Genomic DNA, 15,081 nt, shown 5'->3' with positions numbered 1-15,081 from the left:
GGTAAAACTCCCAAAATCACGAATCACTGCTCACCTTCACTCTTTGAAGTTTTTGAACTCTTCACCCGCCTTTGGAATAAACTCCCTCACTCTGTTCAATCCCATTCTTCCCTCCAGGCCTTCAAAACAGCTGTTCACCACCATCTCTTATCGTCCCTCTTCCAAATCCTCGATCTTTTCTTCCCCCGTTCATCCACCCCAAACCCACCTCTTTTCAAATTCCCTGCTTTCCTTCCTGAAAATCCCTGTAATATCCATCTTGTATACCCCATGTTCCCCGCCCTATCCCTCTCCCTTCCACAGATCTCCTAATGTCTGTGTTCCCCACTGTTTTGTCCTACCCACTCCCACGCCTCTTGTCTTCCTGTGCGTTGTGTGTTAGCTCTCATACGAGCCTCGACAAGCCATACAAAAAAAAAAAAAATTCCCCCATTTTTCTGAAGAACACTGTTCAAGTTGCATGGGAAGCGTTGATGGACAGCAATCTTTACGTCATGCTGAAGATCTTCGATTGGATTGAGGTCGGAGCTCTGACTGTGCCACTCCAGGACATTTATCTGTTTGTCCCTTCACCACTCCATTGTGGCTTTGCCTGTGTGCTTCGGGTTATTGTCATGCTGAAAGGTGAACTTCCGTCCCAATTTCAGCTTTCTTACAGAGGGCAGCAAGTTTTCCTCAAGGATTTTGTGTATTTTGCTCCATCCATTTTCCCTTCCATCCTGATAAGTGCCCCAGTCCCTCCTGATGAGAAACATCCCGATAACATGATGCTGCCAACACCATGCTTCCGAGTAGGGATGGTGTACTTTGGGTGATGTGCTGTGTTGGGTTTTTGCAAAATGTGATGCTTTGCTTTTTGGCCAAAAAGTTCCATCTTGATTTTGTCAGATCATAACGCTTTTTGCCGCATGGCTTCAGAATATCTGGAGTGGTTTTTTTCACACCTCAAACTGGACTCAAGGATGGCTGTTTTGAGTCATGGCTTCCTTCTTGCCACCGAACCGAAGTCATGGCTTCTTCCTTCTTGCCACCGAACCGTAGAGGCCAGACTTGTGGAGTGCTTGGGATATTGTTATCACATGCACACAGTGTTCAGTCTTTGCCATAAAGGCATCTCGCTCTTTCAAAGTTGCCATTGGCTTCTTGGTGGCCTCTTTGGCCAGTCTCCTCCTTGCTTGGTCATCCATTTGGGAGAGACGGCCTGATGTAGGCAGGGTCTTAGTGGTACCATCTGCCTTCCACTTCTTAATGTTTGTTGTGACTGTGCTCCAAGGCCTTTGAAATATTTTTTACACCCACCCCCTGATCTGTGCCTTTCCACAACTTTATCCTGTTGGTCTTTTGAAAGCTGTGGGGTGCTCATGGATGAGTCTTTGCTGTGAAATGCACTACCCAACAGAGGAAACCGACAGTAACAGCTGATATTATTCGGAAATAATCAGAATCACAACAATTTAACGCATGTTCTCCATTAACTTGGTGTGTGATTTTGAAGGTGATTGGTTTCACCTGAGCTAACTTAGATCCAGGCTTTCAATGACATCTTGGATGCTGCTTTCCTGTCTGTACCTGTTTGTGGCAAGGATGTTTGTGGCAACTTCCCTTGGCAGTGATATTCATGTCTGCTGGCTGTGAGCCACGAGGTCAACAGACGTCTGTGTCGGGCATGTGGAGTCATGGATTCACTGGATCATGGGGTGTGGCACTGCCAGTACTTGTGCGGGAGATCGAAAGTCCGAGTCTTCAGGTCCTTGGTGCTTCCAGTTTTGCTCTATGGATGTGAGACTTGGACTGTGACCAGGGATCTGAGACGGAGACTTAATTCCTTTGGTAACAGGTCTCTTCAGAGAATCCTTGGCTATCGTTGGTCAGACTTTTTATTCAACGAGTGGTTGCAGAGAGAAACTCAAATGAGATTTGTTACATGCATAGTCCTTGAGTGGCAGCTGCGGCTGCATGGACATGTGGCTCGTTTTCCTGATGCTGATCCTGCTCACCAGATTCTCTCAGCGAGGGAGCCTCGTGAGTGGAGGTGGCTAATGGGCCGACCACGTGCCTCGTTGTTGCAGCAAGTTGATCAGCATCTCAAGGAGATGGGGATGGGCCAGGCATCTGCCTGGGGGATGGCCAGACGGAGGCCCCTGGAGTACCGGCAGAAAGTGGACGCAGCGACGCGCTGCATGACCTGACCTGTGTCATGCAATCCAAAGGGTATCAATGTATCATTCGTCGTTCCAACGAAATACAAACAAGTTGCGGTACATTCAAAGTACACCGCCAACATCTATACTAATAAAAGTCAATGTGTGTGTGTGTGTCCTCAATAACTCCAAAACTATAAAACCGAGCAGCCTGAAACTTTGCATGCACACTAAGAAAATTCCAAGGAAGTGCAAGAGTGAAAATTGGGTGTTTGGTTGAATTAAAACACCCGTTTTGAAGATAATTAACGGCCTTATTTAATTATATCCTTCCTTCTGCGATCCTCGGCCACCTTGCTGTCTGGGGTCTGAAGGCGTTTCCTGGGTAACCTCACTGGAGTTTGATGCCGTCATGTTTTTTGGCCTGCTTCACCATGCTTTGACTTAGAACAGGCCGCAACGATTATTATCGAATGCCTGTTCATTATAGCAATAACTTGCTGGGTATATTGCAGTGCTTATAAACGCCTGGAGACGCCAGTGTTCGTGGCTTTATTTGTTGAGCGAATATGAATAACCGAGAGAATATCTTAAACTAAGCATTATCACAAAATGTAAGCTCCAGATTTGAAAATATCAGCAGTTCTGACTCCGAAATGTGTTGATTTGTCCAATTCGGATATTGCACGGGTGTTTCCGGGTGTATATTAAATTGTATCGACGACAATTGGTGATCGCTTGCCAAGTCAGGCATTCTATTGGAGTGCTTGAGTGCTTAAGCCATTTACCGAGCTGTACAGTGCAGTTTGTGTCCTGATCGGGATGTCCAGTCGACAGTTACTACAAGGTAGAGGTACGTATACAGCACACACGGGACGTGGTACATATTGGGTAGATTTGGATCTGTACGGGCTCTCCGCGGGTGTGTGGACATACCATTCCTGTTACAGGTGCCGTGGTGGCAAAGTTTCATCCCGTATCTTATGGAGGTTCTTCGAGGTTTTCCTTTATCCTCGCGCTTCTTTCTAAAGCATTCGGTTATTGGATTTGCTATGTTTCTCTTTGTGAGTTTCAAAGTAAAATATATTTGATAACACCCGATTTATGAGCCATTTGCCGTATTAGCGTGCTTTCTAAATTTCCGAGCCAAATTTTTTTCCACCCATTCCACGCAGCTGTTTAAGGCCTAAGTCACATTTGCTCTACGGCGAGGATACGGCGGCCGTACGCCCTCTGAATTTACAGAAACGTGCAGCAGCCGCAGAGTTTCTGAGGGGGCCTCAGGGTGGCCCTACGCCGTATGGCTATATTTTACAGGCCGTAGGGTCGCCGTAGAATTATAGCGCGGAGTTATAACTTTTTTCATTTCTACGTTCGCCGTAGCAATTCGACAAGCCGAAAAAAAAGAACTGGTAAAAAAAGAAGAGAAAAAAATAACCCACTCGTTACCATCCGTCTGGCCGCACGTTCGCCTTAGGGCCCCCCTGCGGGCACCTTGAGGCTCCCTTGCGTCTGCCTTGAAAATTCTATGGCCACCGCAGGGACGCCCGAAGGTCACCGTGCGACATCAAATCAAAGACCGTACGGCACCCCCACGTTTTCGGTCTCCACAATTTTTAAATACGTCATGCGGCTCCCCGAAAAATAAAAACATATGTGACTGCTACATTGTGTGACCGTGGAAATACTGCGGCCGCCGTATAATTGCTCATGGCCGTAGATTTTGGAGACCCCATGGCCGCCGTGGCAAATGTGACTTCGGCCGAAGCAACAAGGAAATCCAACACAGGTGGAGGCCATTCAGCCCATCATGCCTGCGTGAACACCACACCAACCCAAGATCCAATAAAAAAATGCCCCCCCCTTAAAAGTTTTTAATTAATGAAAGAAAAAAATGTTTGAATTTTTTTGTTTTTCCTTTTCTTCCCCTCAGAGAGGGGCATGGGCTTGGTTCAAAACACACAACATCAACCACACAACCCCCCTTAACAAGACCCCCACCAACAGCACTCCGTACACAATCACCACTCAATACTCAAACGACCTAAAAGTCTTATCAACATCCCCACACCCCTCTATCTCCATCCAGGTACTTCCAGGTACCTATCTCATTCTAATTTAAACATCTACTTTTTCTGCTGCCACTCCCTCTCCAGGGAGACCATTCCATGCATTAACTGCTCTCTGAGTGAAAGTCCCCCTGCCTTGCAACCATCTTAACTCTCCTCTTCTTTACACTCAGGTTATGGCCCCTGGTTCTGTCACTGCCTACTCTGTTGAACAATTAATCTGCACTTATTTTATCCATACCTTTCATTATCTTAAACATCTCTATCGTATTTCCTTGCAACCGCCTCCTTTCTCGTGAATAAAGCCCTGTCTCCTTCAACCGCTCCTCATAGCTGAGTCGAGTTAGGCCCGGAATCAATCGAGTAGGCCTACGCTGAACCTTCTCAATGGCATCTGTGTCCTTCTGGAACTGTGGTGACCAAAACTGCACACAATATTCGAGATGTGGCCCTCACTAAATTCCTGTACAATGTTAACACCACCTCTTTTGATTTATCAATGATCCCACTCCTTATACAGCATAAAACCCTTTTTGCTTTACCTATAGCTGCCTGGTACTGTGCTGCCTGCTTACCTCCCATATCTATTACTACCCCCAGATCCTTCTCCTGTGTGACACCTCCAAAATTACCCCTTACATCCTGTAATGTCTATTTTCATTGTTCTTTCCCATCCCAAACACTTTACACTTGCTCAGATTAAATTACATCTGTCAATCTTTTGCCCAATTTATACAAGTATCAATACTCTCTTGTATAATAATTAAGTGTTCACCACCCCCTCTGCTATCCACCTTACCTCCAAGCTTTGTGTCATCTGCAAATTTGGAAAGCTTACTCTACCCTATGGTCTGAGTACAGATCCCAGAGGTACCTCGCTACTTACATCCATCCCGTATCTTATGTCCTCCTCCCACAGCAAGACATCCTCCCACTCACAGCTACTCTTTGCTTCCTCCCACAAAGCCAGTTTCTAATCCAATTATCGACCTGACCAGCCACTCCACAAGCCCTCACTTGTCTCACAACCTCCGATGTGGTACCTTATCGAATGCCTTCTTAAAGTCTAGATACACTATGTCCACTGCCTTTCCCTCATACACCCAATCAGACACTGCTTCTTAGAACTCTAAAATATTTGTTGGACAGGAACTACCTTTGGTAAACCCATGCTGACTACCTTTAATCCGTTTGTATTTATTTAAATGGTCCCCCATCTGGTCCTTAATTAATTTCTCCAACACATTCCCCACAACTGAAGTCAAACTAACAGGTCTATAGTTTCCCAATTCTTCTCTGGATCCTTTCTTAAATGATGGTGTTACATTTGCTCCTCTCCAATCCTCCGGTACCTGTCCTGACTCCAGGGAACGATTGAAAATATCCGTTAACATCTCGCTTACCTGCTCAGCCACCTCCATCAATACTCTCAGTTGCACATTATCTGGACCCAGAGCCTCAACACTTATAATGGACCCAGACCCAGAGCCTTTACTTCCTCCACTCCAACCTGGACCTTCTGTAAAAGTCCTTCCTTACCTCTCAGCAATTGGCAAAAAATATTTTACAAACATATTTAAATAAATATTCTCAGCTATTTACAAAGAATAATGTTTGTGAACATCTCCCTGAAACGTCGATATATAATCTATATCAATGTAACGTTGTTTTTCGGTGAAAGCTACTCAAGATTTCTGGGTTGTAGACAGTAAGGACTGTAGTTGGTAATCACACTGACTCCAACCTGATGATTCCCGAAAAATTGCCAATATCAGCCAAGCACGCGTATGTGTGCGTGTGTGTGTGTGTGTGTGTGTGTGTGTGTGTGTGTGTGTGTGTGTGTGTGTGTGTGTGTGTGCGTGTGTGTGTGTGGTTTTCAAATTCCTCCCCAAAGAGGTATTTGCTTTGTTCTCAAACGACACAAACAATTCCGATGAAACTTCACGACAACCTTCATCACCTATGACGTACCAAAGTTTGTTCATGACATTCCAAAGATCTATTGAAGGGGGGTTGCCCCAGTGCCCCACCCACCTAAAATATATGTGTTTGCTTTCTTCTCCAAAACTACACATACAATTCCGATGAATCTTGACCACCATCTTCACCACCCGTGATGTACTAAAGTTTGTTCACGACATTAAAAAACAAAATTGGGCTCTCAGAGGGTCTATGAGGAGAGGGGGTTGCCCCCCCCCCCAAAAAATGTATTTCCTTTCTCTTCAGAAAACACACACACAATTTCGATGAAACTTGACCACAAACTTTATCACCTGTGATGTCCCAAAGTTAGTTCATGGCATTAAAAAACAAAATCCACAGGTATTTACTTTCTTCTCCATTATATATTTTGTGGGTCATCCATGACCCCCAGTGGGTGCCTGGTTATTTTATGCAGCCGGTACCAGGTGAGCACCCAGGGGTACTGCCCCTATGTTTAATATCCCCGTGTGTTTCTTCATCATCATCACTGGAGGTCCAGCTTTGGTATAACTTTGGCATTCTTCAACTTCCAAGATCTTCTCACTTCATTCTTGAGATCTTGGTGTTTGGTCATTTTCTTGAATTCTGCATTGTTTTACTCCAAAAACATTTGTATTAACATCTCAATTAGCAATGCCTTCTCTCTTTTTTGAAGCTAAGTTTGATATCTGGTCGCAATGCTTTGTTTTGATGTTCACGCTCAATGGGATCATTAGGTCGTACGTGAGCGGTACTTCCATGTTTTCAGTGATTGCTTTTGGTTCATGTTCCCACAAATTTTCTGGAATTGGGACATCAAAGTTTTTGCAGATTTGCCAGCAGATTACATGATAAACTCTGTTGTGTCATTGTGTGTACAGCTGTTCTGACATGAGTTTGCTTTTGTGTGTGTGTGTTTTTGGTAATTCAGCATAACATATCATTTTCTTTACTAACACCCCACCTCGACTCCTCACCTTTCTCTCTTCTTTTTGTTTTCATACCTCTCTCTCTTTTTTTCTCTCTCACCCCCTCCTCGCAGCCCTTCCTCCGATGGCATAGCAACGTTTGGTGAGGCGTCGCTCTCGCCACCTCCTCCCCCTCCCTTCCTAGCTTCCTCTCCCTCCTGCCTCCTCTCTCTCCCTTGCCTCCTTCCTCTGTCAAGCCCCCTCGTTAACACCCCCTGTCAGCGATGCAACGGGTTGTATTTGCGAGTAGAAAAAAAACCAAAGAGAAACATCAAATTATATTCACTTAAACATGGAAGTAGAACCAACTTAGGGAAAACATGGTGGAAATGTTGCAAACAAAATATCATCCCGGAAGAAAATATGGATGAAACTATAAAAGTTCCTGAGAACCAAGATGCAAAAAATGTTATGCAAGTACCCTGACATGCAGCTCAATCTGGACTTTGTGCCTGTGGGCCAGCTCTTCTTGCTGTTGGTTGTACTCTCCCATGAGCCTGTTTAGCAGGAGGTCTTTCTGCATCTGAGGAAACACCAACTCCTGTTGAACCTCAGGTTTAGCAACCACCGCCTCCGAAGGCCCTGGTGGAAACAGGTCACGTGATATTCATGAACTTCAAGCCACATCAAGGAGGAAACAAAATTAAGAAATTCCATCGGATGATCATGACCCAACATGGTGTGGTACCTCAAGACCAAGGTATATCAAGTCCAATAATTAAGTGTGACAAATTAAACAAAAACATTCTGGCTTACCTGTAACAGGTTTCAACATGACAAATTGAAAAAGGGAAGAGCACAAGAAAATAAGTGAAGCATTGTTTAGAGCAGAACTTTTTATTGTATTTCCAAAAAAAGATTGTAACTTCCTGGAATTAAAAAAAAAACAAGGAAAAAACAAAAACAATTAAGTACAACTCTGCAGTTATCTCTGCAACTTAAAAACAAAAATTAAGAAAACCTCATTTGCATATGATGGGACAGTTATCCTTAAATTCACCAACCTTGACATCCCACCATGACAAACTCCCAGATTTCTCACTGATTATAATGAAATGGAAGGCCAAGAAGGAACCCGAAGAAGTAAAGAGCAAAGATGGAGTCATCAGGAGGAACCTGGATAGGATTCGGGTTTCACGCGCGACTCCACAACCTTCAAACCCATCCAGGTGCAGCCAAGTGAGCCTCACAGAAACATTTCTGCAAGAATTCACTTCTCCTTGGAGAGACAGATAAGGAATGAGAGGAATAGAGAGTAAAAGAGATGAAAAAAAAAGAAAAAGCAAGAATTAGAGTGAATACAATGAAGCTTACTCCACACAAAAAGCTTTCTCCAAACAGAAATACGAAAATGGCACAGACAATATTATTGGCATCTTTTAGAAGTTTTGAGAAAAAAGGTGAAATTTCAAGCAGGTGATTCTCCTTTCCTTTGGAATTTAACTCACCTGTGGTGAGCTGCAGGTACCTGCAGTATAAAAATCACTCATTCAACCAGTTGGAGTGGAGAAAAGAAAAAAAACAGAGAATTATCTGAGGTCAGACACAAGATTGGAGGCAAGCATGGACAACCTCAAAGTCCATGCTTTGAGTCCATCTCCAGAGACCTTGATGTTCCTGTGTCCACCATACATAATGTTATCAGGAAGTTTAAGGCCCATGGCACTGTAGCCAACCTCCCTGGACGTGGTCCACAAGAGAAAGCACCTCGATTCTACGGAGGTTCTATGGCAGGAGACCCGAGAAGACCCCACTGCTGAGAGAGACACAAGAAAGCCTGACTGGAGTTTACCAAAACGCACCTGAACAAGCCAAAATCCTTCTGAGATTATGTCCTGTGGACAGATGAGACCAAATTAGAACTTTTTGGTCAAGCACATCATCTCTATGTTTCCAGAAAACAAAATAAATCCTTCAAAGATAAGAACACCTTCCCTACAGTCAAACATGGAGGAGGTTCAGTGATGTTTTGGGGGTTGCTGTGCTGCATCTGGCACCGGGTACCTTGAATGTGTGCATGGCATCATGAAATCAGGAGATTACCAAGGAGGAATATTGGAGCACAATGTTCAACCCAGTGTCAGAAAGCTGGGTCTCTGTTGAAGGTCATGGGTCTTGCAGCAGGACGATGAGCCCAAACACACTTCACAAATCACCCAGGAATGGTTCAAGACAAAACGCTGGACTGTTCTGAAGTGGCCAGCAATGAGTCCAGATCTAAATCCCATTGAACACCTGTGGGGCGATCTGAAAACAGCAGTTGGGAGAAGGCACCCTTCAAATCTGGAAGAACTGGAGCAGTTTGTACATAACAAGAAGAATGGGCCATCCTGCCAGTGGAGAGGTGAAGGAAGCTCATTCATGGCTACAGGAAGTGCTTGACAGCAGTGTTTTTGTCCAAAGGGTTTGATACCAAATAGTAAGTCGAGGGTGTTAATAATTCTATCAATGCCATTTCATTGTATTTTCTGATTTAAAAGGACTAGTACATGCTCGTACGTGTGTGGTACGCTAAAAAAACCTTTCAAACCACGAGCTAGAAACAACCACACAGGCCATTTCTTCGCTCTCGCGTGCCCGTAAGTGCAACCCCTCCCCCCCCAAAACAAAAACTTTCAAACAACCACACAGGCCGTTCCTTCGCTCTCGTAAAAGATGACTGGATTGGGGCATTGTGTTTATCTGTAAATGCGCATAAGAAATCGAGAAATTATTAGAATACAGTAAGTCATCACTATCCGGAAGTGGTGCGTGCCCGTACGGAATGTTCACATGCTTTCCACGAATTATCGCTTGCATTAAAGTAACAACTGCTGTGATACTTACACACACAGAGTAAATGAAAATCCAAATTAAAATCAAGTTTACCTCCCTGTCTTTGCTTGTCATGACATTCGATGCCATCGACCATTGCCACTCCTACGCCACGGTAACAAAGGCACCGATCCCCATCGTAACCGGCACAGCACGTGACGTCATCGTTGGCCGGCCGCGCACCGGCATACGCAGCCACGCCTACGCAGCAACGTGTCCTTTCATTGGTTGGTGAATAAGTGGCCATAACTTGGGAACCACTTGTCCGATTAATATCAAACCTTGAAAAGGCACATCCTCAGGGCCCCAGAAATATACCTGGCAAGTTTCAATTAGATCGGACCAGTGGTTGTTGAGAAACTGAGGTCACACACACACACACACACACACACACACACACACACACACACACACACACACACACACACACACACACACACACACACACACACAAACACACACACACATACACACACACACACACACACACACACATACACACACACACACACACACACACACACACACACACACAAACACACACACACACACAAACACACACACCTGGAATTAAGGACAGATGTATTCAGTTTTGAATCAAAAACAAAGGTTCTGCAATATTAACAATGAAACAAAGAATTGTGGAGACAAAATAGTTTTGTCACCCAAATGTAGGGAGACAGACAAATGGAGACAAATTTTGAAAAAAACAAATTCAACATTTTTTTTTCGAGAAAATTATGAATTATTTGAAAAACGTGCAAGGATGACAATATTTTTGGTTCCGACCGTATGGATGAGTCGTGATGTATGTACATATGTATGTATAAATAATGTGTGTATGTATGTATAAATAACGATGTGTGTATGAATGTATAAATAATGTGTGTATGTATGTATGTATAAATAATGATGGGTGTATGTATGTATAAATAATGTGTGTATGTATGTATGTATAAATAACGATGTGTGTATGAATGTATAAATAATGTGTGTATGTATGTATGTATAAATAATGATGGGTGTATGTATGTATAAATAATGATGTGTGTATGTATGTATAAATAATGATGGGTGTATGTAAGTATAAATAATGTGTGTATGTATGTATAAATAATGATGTGTGTATGTATGTATAAATAATGTGTGTATGTATGTATGTATAAATAACGATGTGTGTATGAATGTATAAATAATGTGTGTATGTATGTATGTATAAATAATGATGGGTGTATGTATGTATAAATAATGTGTGTATGTATGTATGTATAAATAACGATGTGTGTATGAATGTATAAATAATGTGTGTATGTATGTATGTATAAATAATGATGGGTGTATGTATGTATAAATAATGATGTGTGTATGTATGTATAAATAATGATGCGTGTATGTAAGTATAAATAATGTGTGTATGTATGTATAAATAATGATGTGTGTATGTATGTATAAATAATGATGGGTGTATGTAAGTATAAATAATGTGTGTATGTATGTATAAATAATGATGTGTGTTTGAATGTATAAATAATGATGTATGTATGTATGTATAAATAATGATGGGTGTATGTAAGTATAAATAATGTGTGTATGTATGTATAAATAATGATGTGTATGTATGTATAAATAATGTGTGTATATATGTATAAATAATGATGGGTGTATGTAAGTATAAATAATGTGTGTATGTATGTATAAATAATGATGTGTGTATGTATGTATAAATAATGATGTGTGGATGTCTGTATAAATAATGATGGGTGTATTTAAGTATAAATAATGTGTGTATGTATGTATAAATAATGATGTGTGTATGTATGTATAAATAATGTGTGTATGTATGTATAAATAATGATGGGTGTATGTAAGTATAAATAATGTGTGTATGTATGTATAAATAATGATGTGTGTATGTATGTATAAATAATGTGTGTATGTATGTATAAATAACGATGTGTGTATGAATGTATAAATAATGATGTATGTATGTATGTATAAATAATGATGGGTGTATGTAAGTATAAATAATGTGTGTATGTATGTATAAATAATGATGTGTGTTTGAATGTATAAATAATGATGTATGTATGTATGTATAAATAATGATGGGTGTATGTAAGTATAAATAATGTGTGTATGTATGTATAAATAATGATGTGTGTATGTATGTATAAATAATGTGTGTATGTATGTATAAATAACGATGTGTGTATGAATGTATAAATAATGATGTATGTATGAATGTATAAATAATGATGTATGTATGTATAAATAATGAGGTATGTATGTATAAATAATGATGTATGTATGTATAAATAATGAGGTATGTATGTATAAATAATGATGTGTGTATGAATGTACTTTTACTGACCTAAAACTTTTAAAAACCACAGTTTGCCATGGATGCTCGCTTTCCATCAACCATTCTTTTTTTCCAACTTCAGTGCCAACTCACCCCCCTCACCCCTCACTCTCACTCTCAAAGCAACCATCCCACCATTCTCCCTCCAATCCTCCCTCTCACCTCTTTCAAAAATTCCCCCCTCACCTTTCTCCCACCTTTCATCCCCCTCACTCTTCCTTCTCTAAGTTGCCCCCCTCTCATCCACCAACCTGCCTCCCTCCACTGCCCTCTCACCTCCATCTCTTCACTCCACCTCCTCAAATACTCAACTGCCATCTTCCTTGTCTCTTGGCCCCCCTCTCTCCCTGCACCACAGAGCCTTTTCTCCTCCTCTTTCGGCCCCCTCCCCTCGCTATTTTGCAATACCCCACACTCCTTCAGCAACCCTCCTTACCTCCCCCCTCGTCCCTCGTCCTACCCTCCCCCGCCCCCTCCACCTCCTGCACCCAAAGCCTCCTCCCCTACCTCTTCATTAAAAGTGTGGACCTCAAATATCCGGGGCCTTCGCTCAAACCTTTCAGATCTTTCCATGCAGGTTGCCACTGACAAACCAGACATTATCTGCCTAACAGAAACTTTCCTCTCCCAAGACGTGTCTGACTCCCAAGTATCTCTCCCTGGTTACTCCCTCTTACGGTATGACAGACCTGAGCCTCGTCCTGGTGGAGGTGTTGCTCTCTTCATCAAAGACTCTATTCCTCACTCTCCCTGCACTGCTCTCACTCCCCCACACCCCCAGGAATACCTCTGGCTTCGGCTTCCCCTTCACTCCCACCTCATGTTTATATGTGTACTGTACCGTCCACCGAACAGTGATGACTCCATCTACACCTCACTCTCCGAAAACATGGACCATCTTCTATCTTCTCATCCAAACTCTCTCTTCCTCTTATGTGGCGACTTCAATTGTCATCACGCCAGTTGGCTAGGTGTGGGTACCTCTGTCACCTGCCATGGCACCTCAGCAAAAGCTTTCTGCGACTCATTGGGACTGACTCAATCGGTCAACTTCCCGACCCGGATTTCAACCAATGGTACTCCATCTCTTCTGGATCTGATTTTGACAAATTTTCCTGACAATATCTGCTGCTCTTCCTTCGCTCCAATTGGTTCTTCTGACCACGTCCTTGTTAAAGTGGACATCTCTCTGGCTGTTATCAGAGAACCACCTCACCGCCGTCGAGTCTGGCATTTCACTCAAGCCGACTGGCAGGGTCTCCGAGCAGCCATCAAACTTACAGACTGGTCTCCTATCACTACTTTCTCAAACATCAACTCATCCTGGGAATTCTTTCAAAGAAACTTGCTCTCCCTCATGCACAGATTTATCCCCTCTCGTGTTCAGTTGTCTTACCCTTCCTCCCGCCCTTGGTTCACTGAAGCTTGTGGCGAGGCAGTTGTCCTGAAACAACTTGCCTTTGCCTCATGGAAAGCAAACCCAACTGAGGGCAATCTCAGTTCTTTCCACAAAGCTCGGAACAAGTGTGTATCTACCCTCAGGAGAGCCAGAAAACAACATCTTTCTCATCTCAAGTCTGAACTCTCAAACCTCTCTCCCTCCTCAAAATCCTGGTGGCGTTTAATCAAATCTGTTTCTGGTGTATGTTCCCCCTCCATCCCCTCCCTTACCTCAAATGGCCGCACTGCTGATTCCACACGTGATAAAGCTGAATGTCTAAACTCGGTGTTTGCAGCTAAATCTTGTGTCCCAAACCCATCACTATCTCTACCCACTTTACCCAGTCGCACCCAACTGTCCCTGGACTCTGTATCCTTTTCTCCTGACAAGGTGGAGAGCTTGCTTTCAAACCTCGAGTCAGATTCTGCAACCGGTCCAGACGGCATCAGCCCACGTGTCCTCAAAGCCTGCTCTTCTGCTCTTGCTCACCCTCTCTCTGTTCTATTCACCCTCTCATTTGCCCAAGGTCATCTGCCATCTGCTTGGAAATCTGCTAACATCACTGCCCTGCATAAAAAGGTGCAAAAACAGATCCCTGTAACTATAGACCAATCAGCCTTCTCCCAATCATCAGCAAGGTTATGGAATCCATCATCGCTTCAGACATGAAATCCTTCCTCTTCTCCAATGGCTTGATTTCCAATCATCAATTTGGTTTCAGACCAGGTCACTCTACCCTGGATATGCTGCTTCTGCTCTCCCATCAATGGATGGAGGTCCTCAATGCCAGACAGGAAATCCGAGCCGTATCCCTGGACATATCACGTGCTTTTGACACAGTCTGGCACCCTGCCCTACTCACCAAACTCTCTTCCCATGGTATTCAAGGCCATCTCCACTCATGGCTCGCAGACTTCCTCTCCTGTCGCAGTCAACGTGTGGCCCTAAATGGAGTTCTTTCATCCCCTCTTCCTGTGCAGGCTGGAGTTCCTCAAGGTAGCGTTCTGGGCCCTGTTCTTTTTCTGGTTTTCATCAATGATCTCTCAGACTCTCTGGAAAATCCTCTATTTCTCTTTGCCGATGACTCCACCCTCTGCCGTACCATCTGTCATCCCTCAGACCGGCAAGCAGCAGCTTCTTCGCTCACTGCAGATCTGGATAAAATCACAAACTGGTCCAACACGTGGAACATGTCTTTCAATCCAGACAAATCTCACACTCTCACTATGTCTCTTCGAAAGGACCGTTTACAAAACCCCCCATCCACTTTCTCAACAATCCTCTGGAAGAAGTCTTTTCTTTCAAGCTTCTGGGTCTCACTATC

The 15,081-nt window shown here is 43.2% G+C and overlaps 1 protein-coding gene across 33 annotated transcripts in view; it reads right to left on the bottom strand.

Moving 5' to 3' along the window:
- Window positions 1-15,081, bottom strand: part of LOC147006715 (uncharacterized) — a 77,597-nt gene that overhangs the window by 25,342 nt on the left and 37,174 nt on the right. For 31 of the 33 annotated variants that reach the window (XM_085868048.1, XM_085868036.1, XM_085868038.1 and 28 more), the window contains 2 exons: window positions 8,183-8,359; window positions 7,562-7,722 (listed from right to left, as the gene is read on the bottom strand). In XM_085868048.1, the coding sequence (XP_085724174.1) occupies window positions 7,562-7,722; window positions 8,183-8,359 (338 nt within the window). Of the gene's footprint in view, window positions 1-7,561; window positions 7,723-8,144; window positions 8,360-15,081 lie in introns of all 33 variants that reach the window. The other 2 variants (XM_085868021.1, XM_085868023.1) reach the window with 2 other exon arrangements.

Source organism: Eptatretus burgeri, unplaced genomic scaffold (assembly GCF_056783735.1).
Source record: "Eptatretus burgeri isolate ZD-2024b unplaced genomic scaffold, Ebu_testis_v1 Ebu_testis_scaffold_3155, whole genome shotgun sequence".
In the NCBI taxonomy this organism is placed as follows: domain Eukaryota; kingdom Metazoa; phylum Chordata; class Myxini; order Myxiniformes; family Myxinidae; genus Eptatretus; species Eptatretus burgeri.
This window is presented reverse-complemented; position numbering and strand designations above follow the sequence as displayed.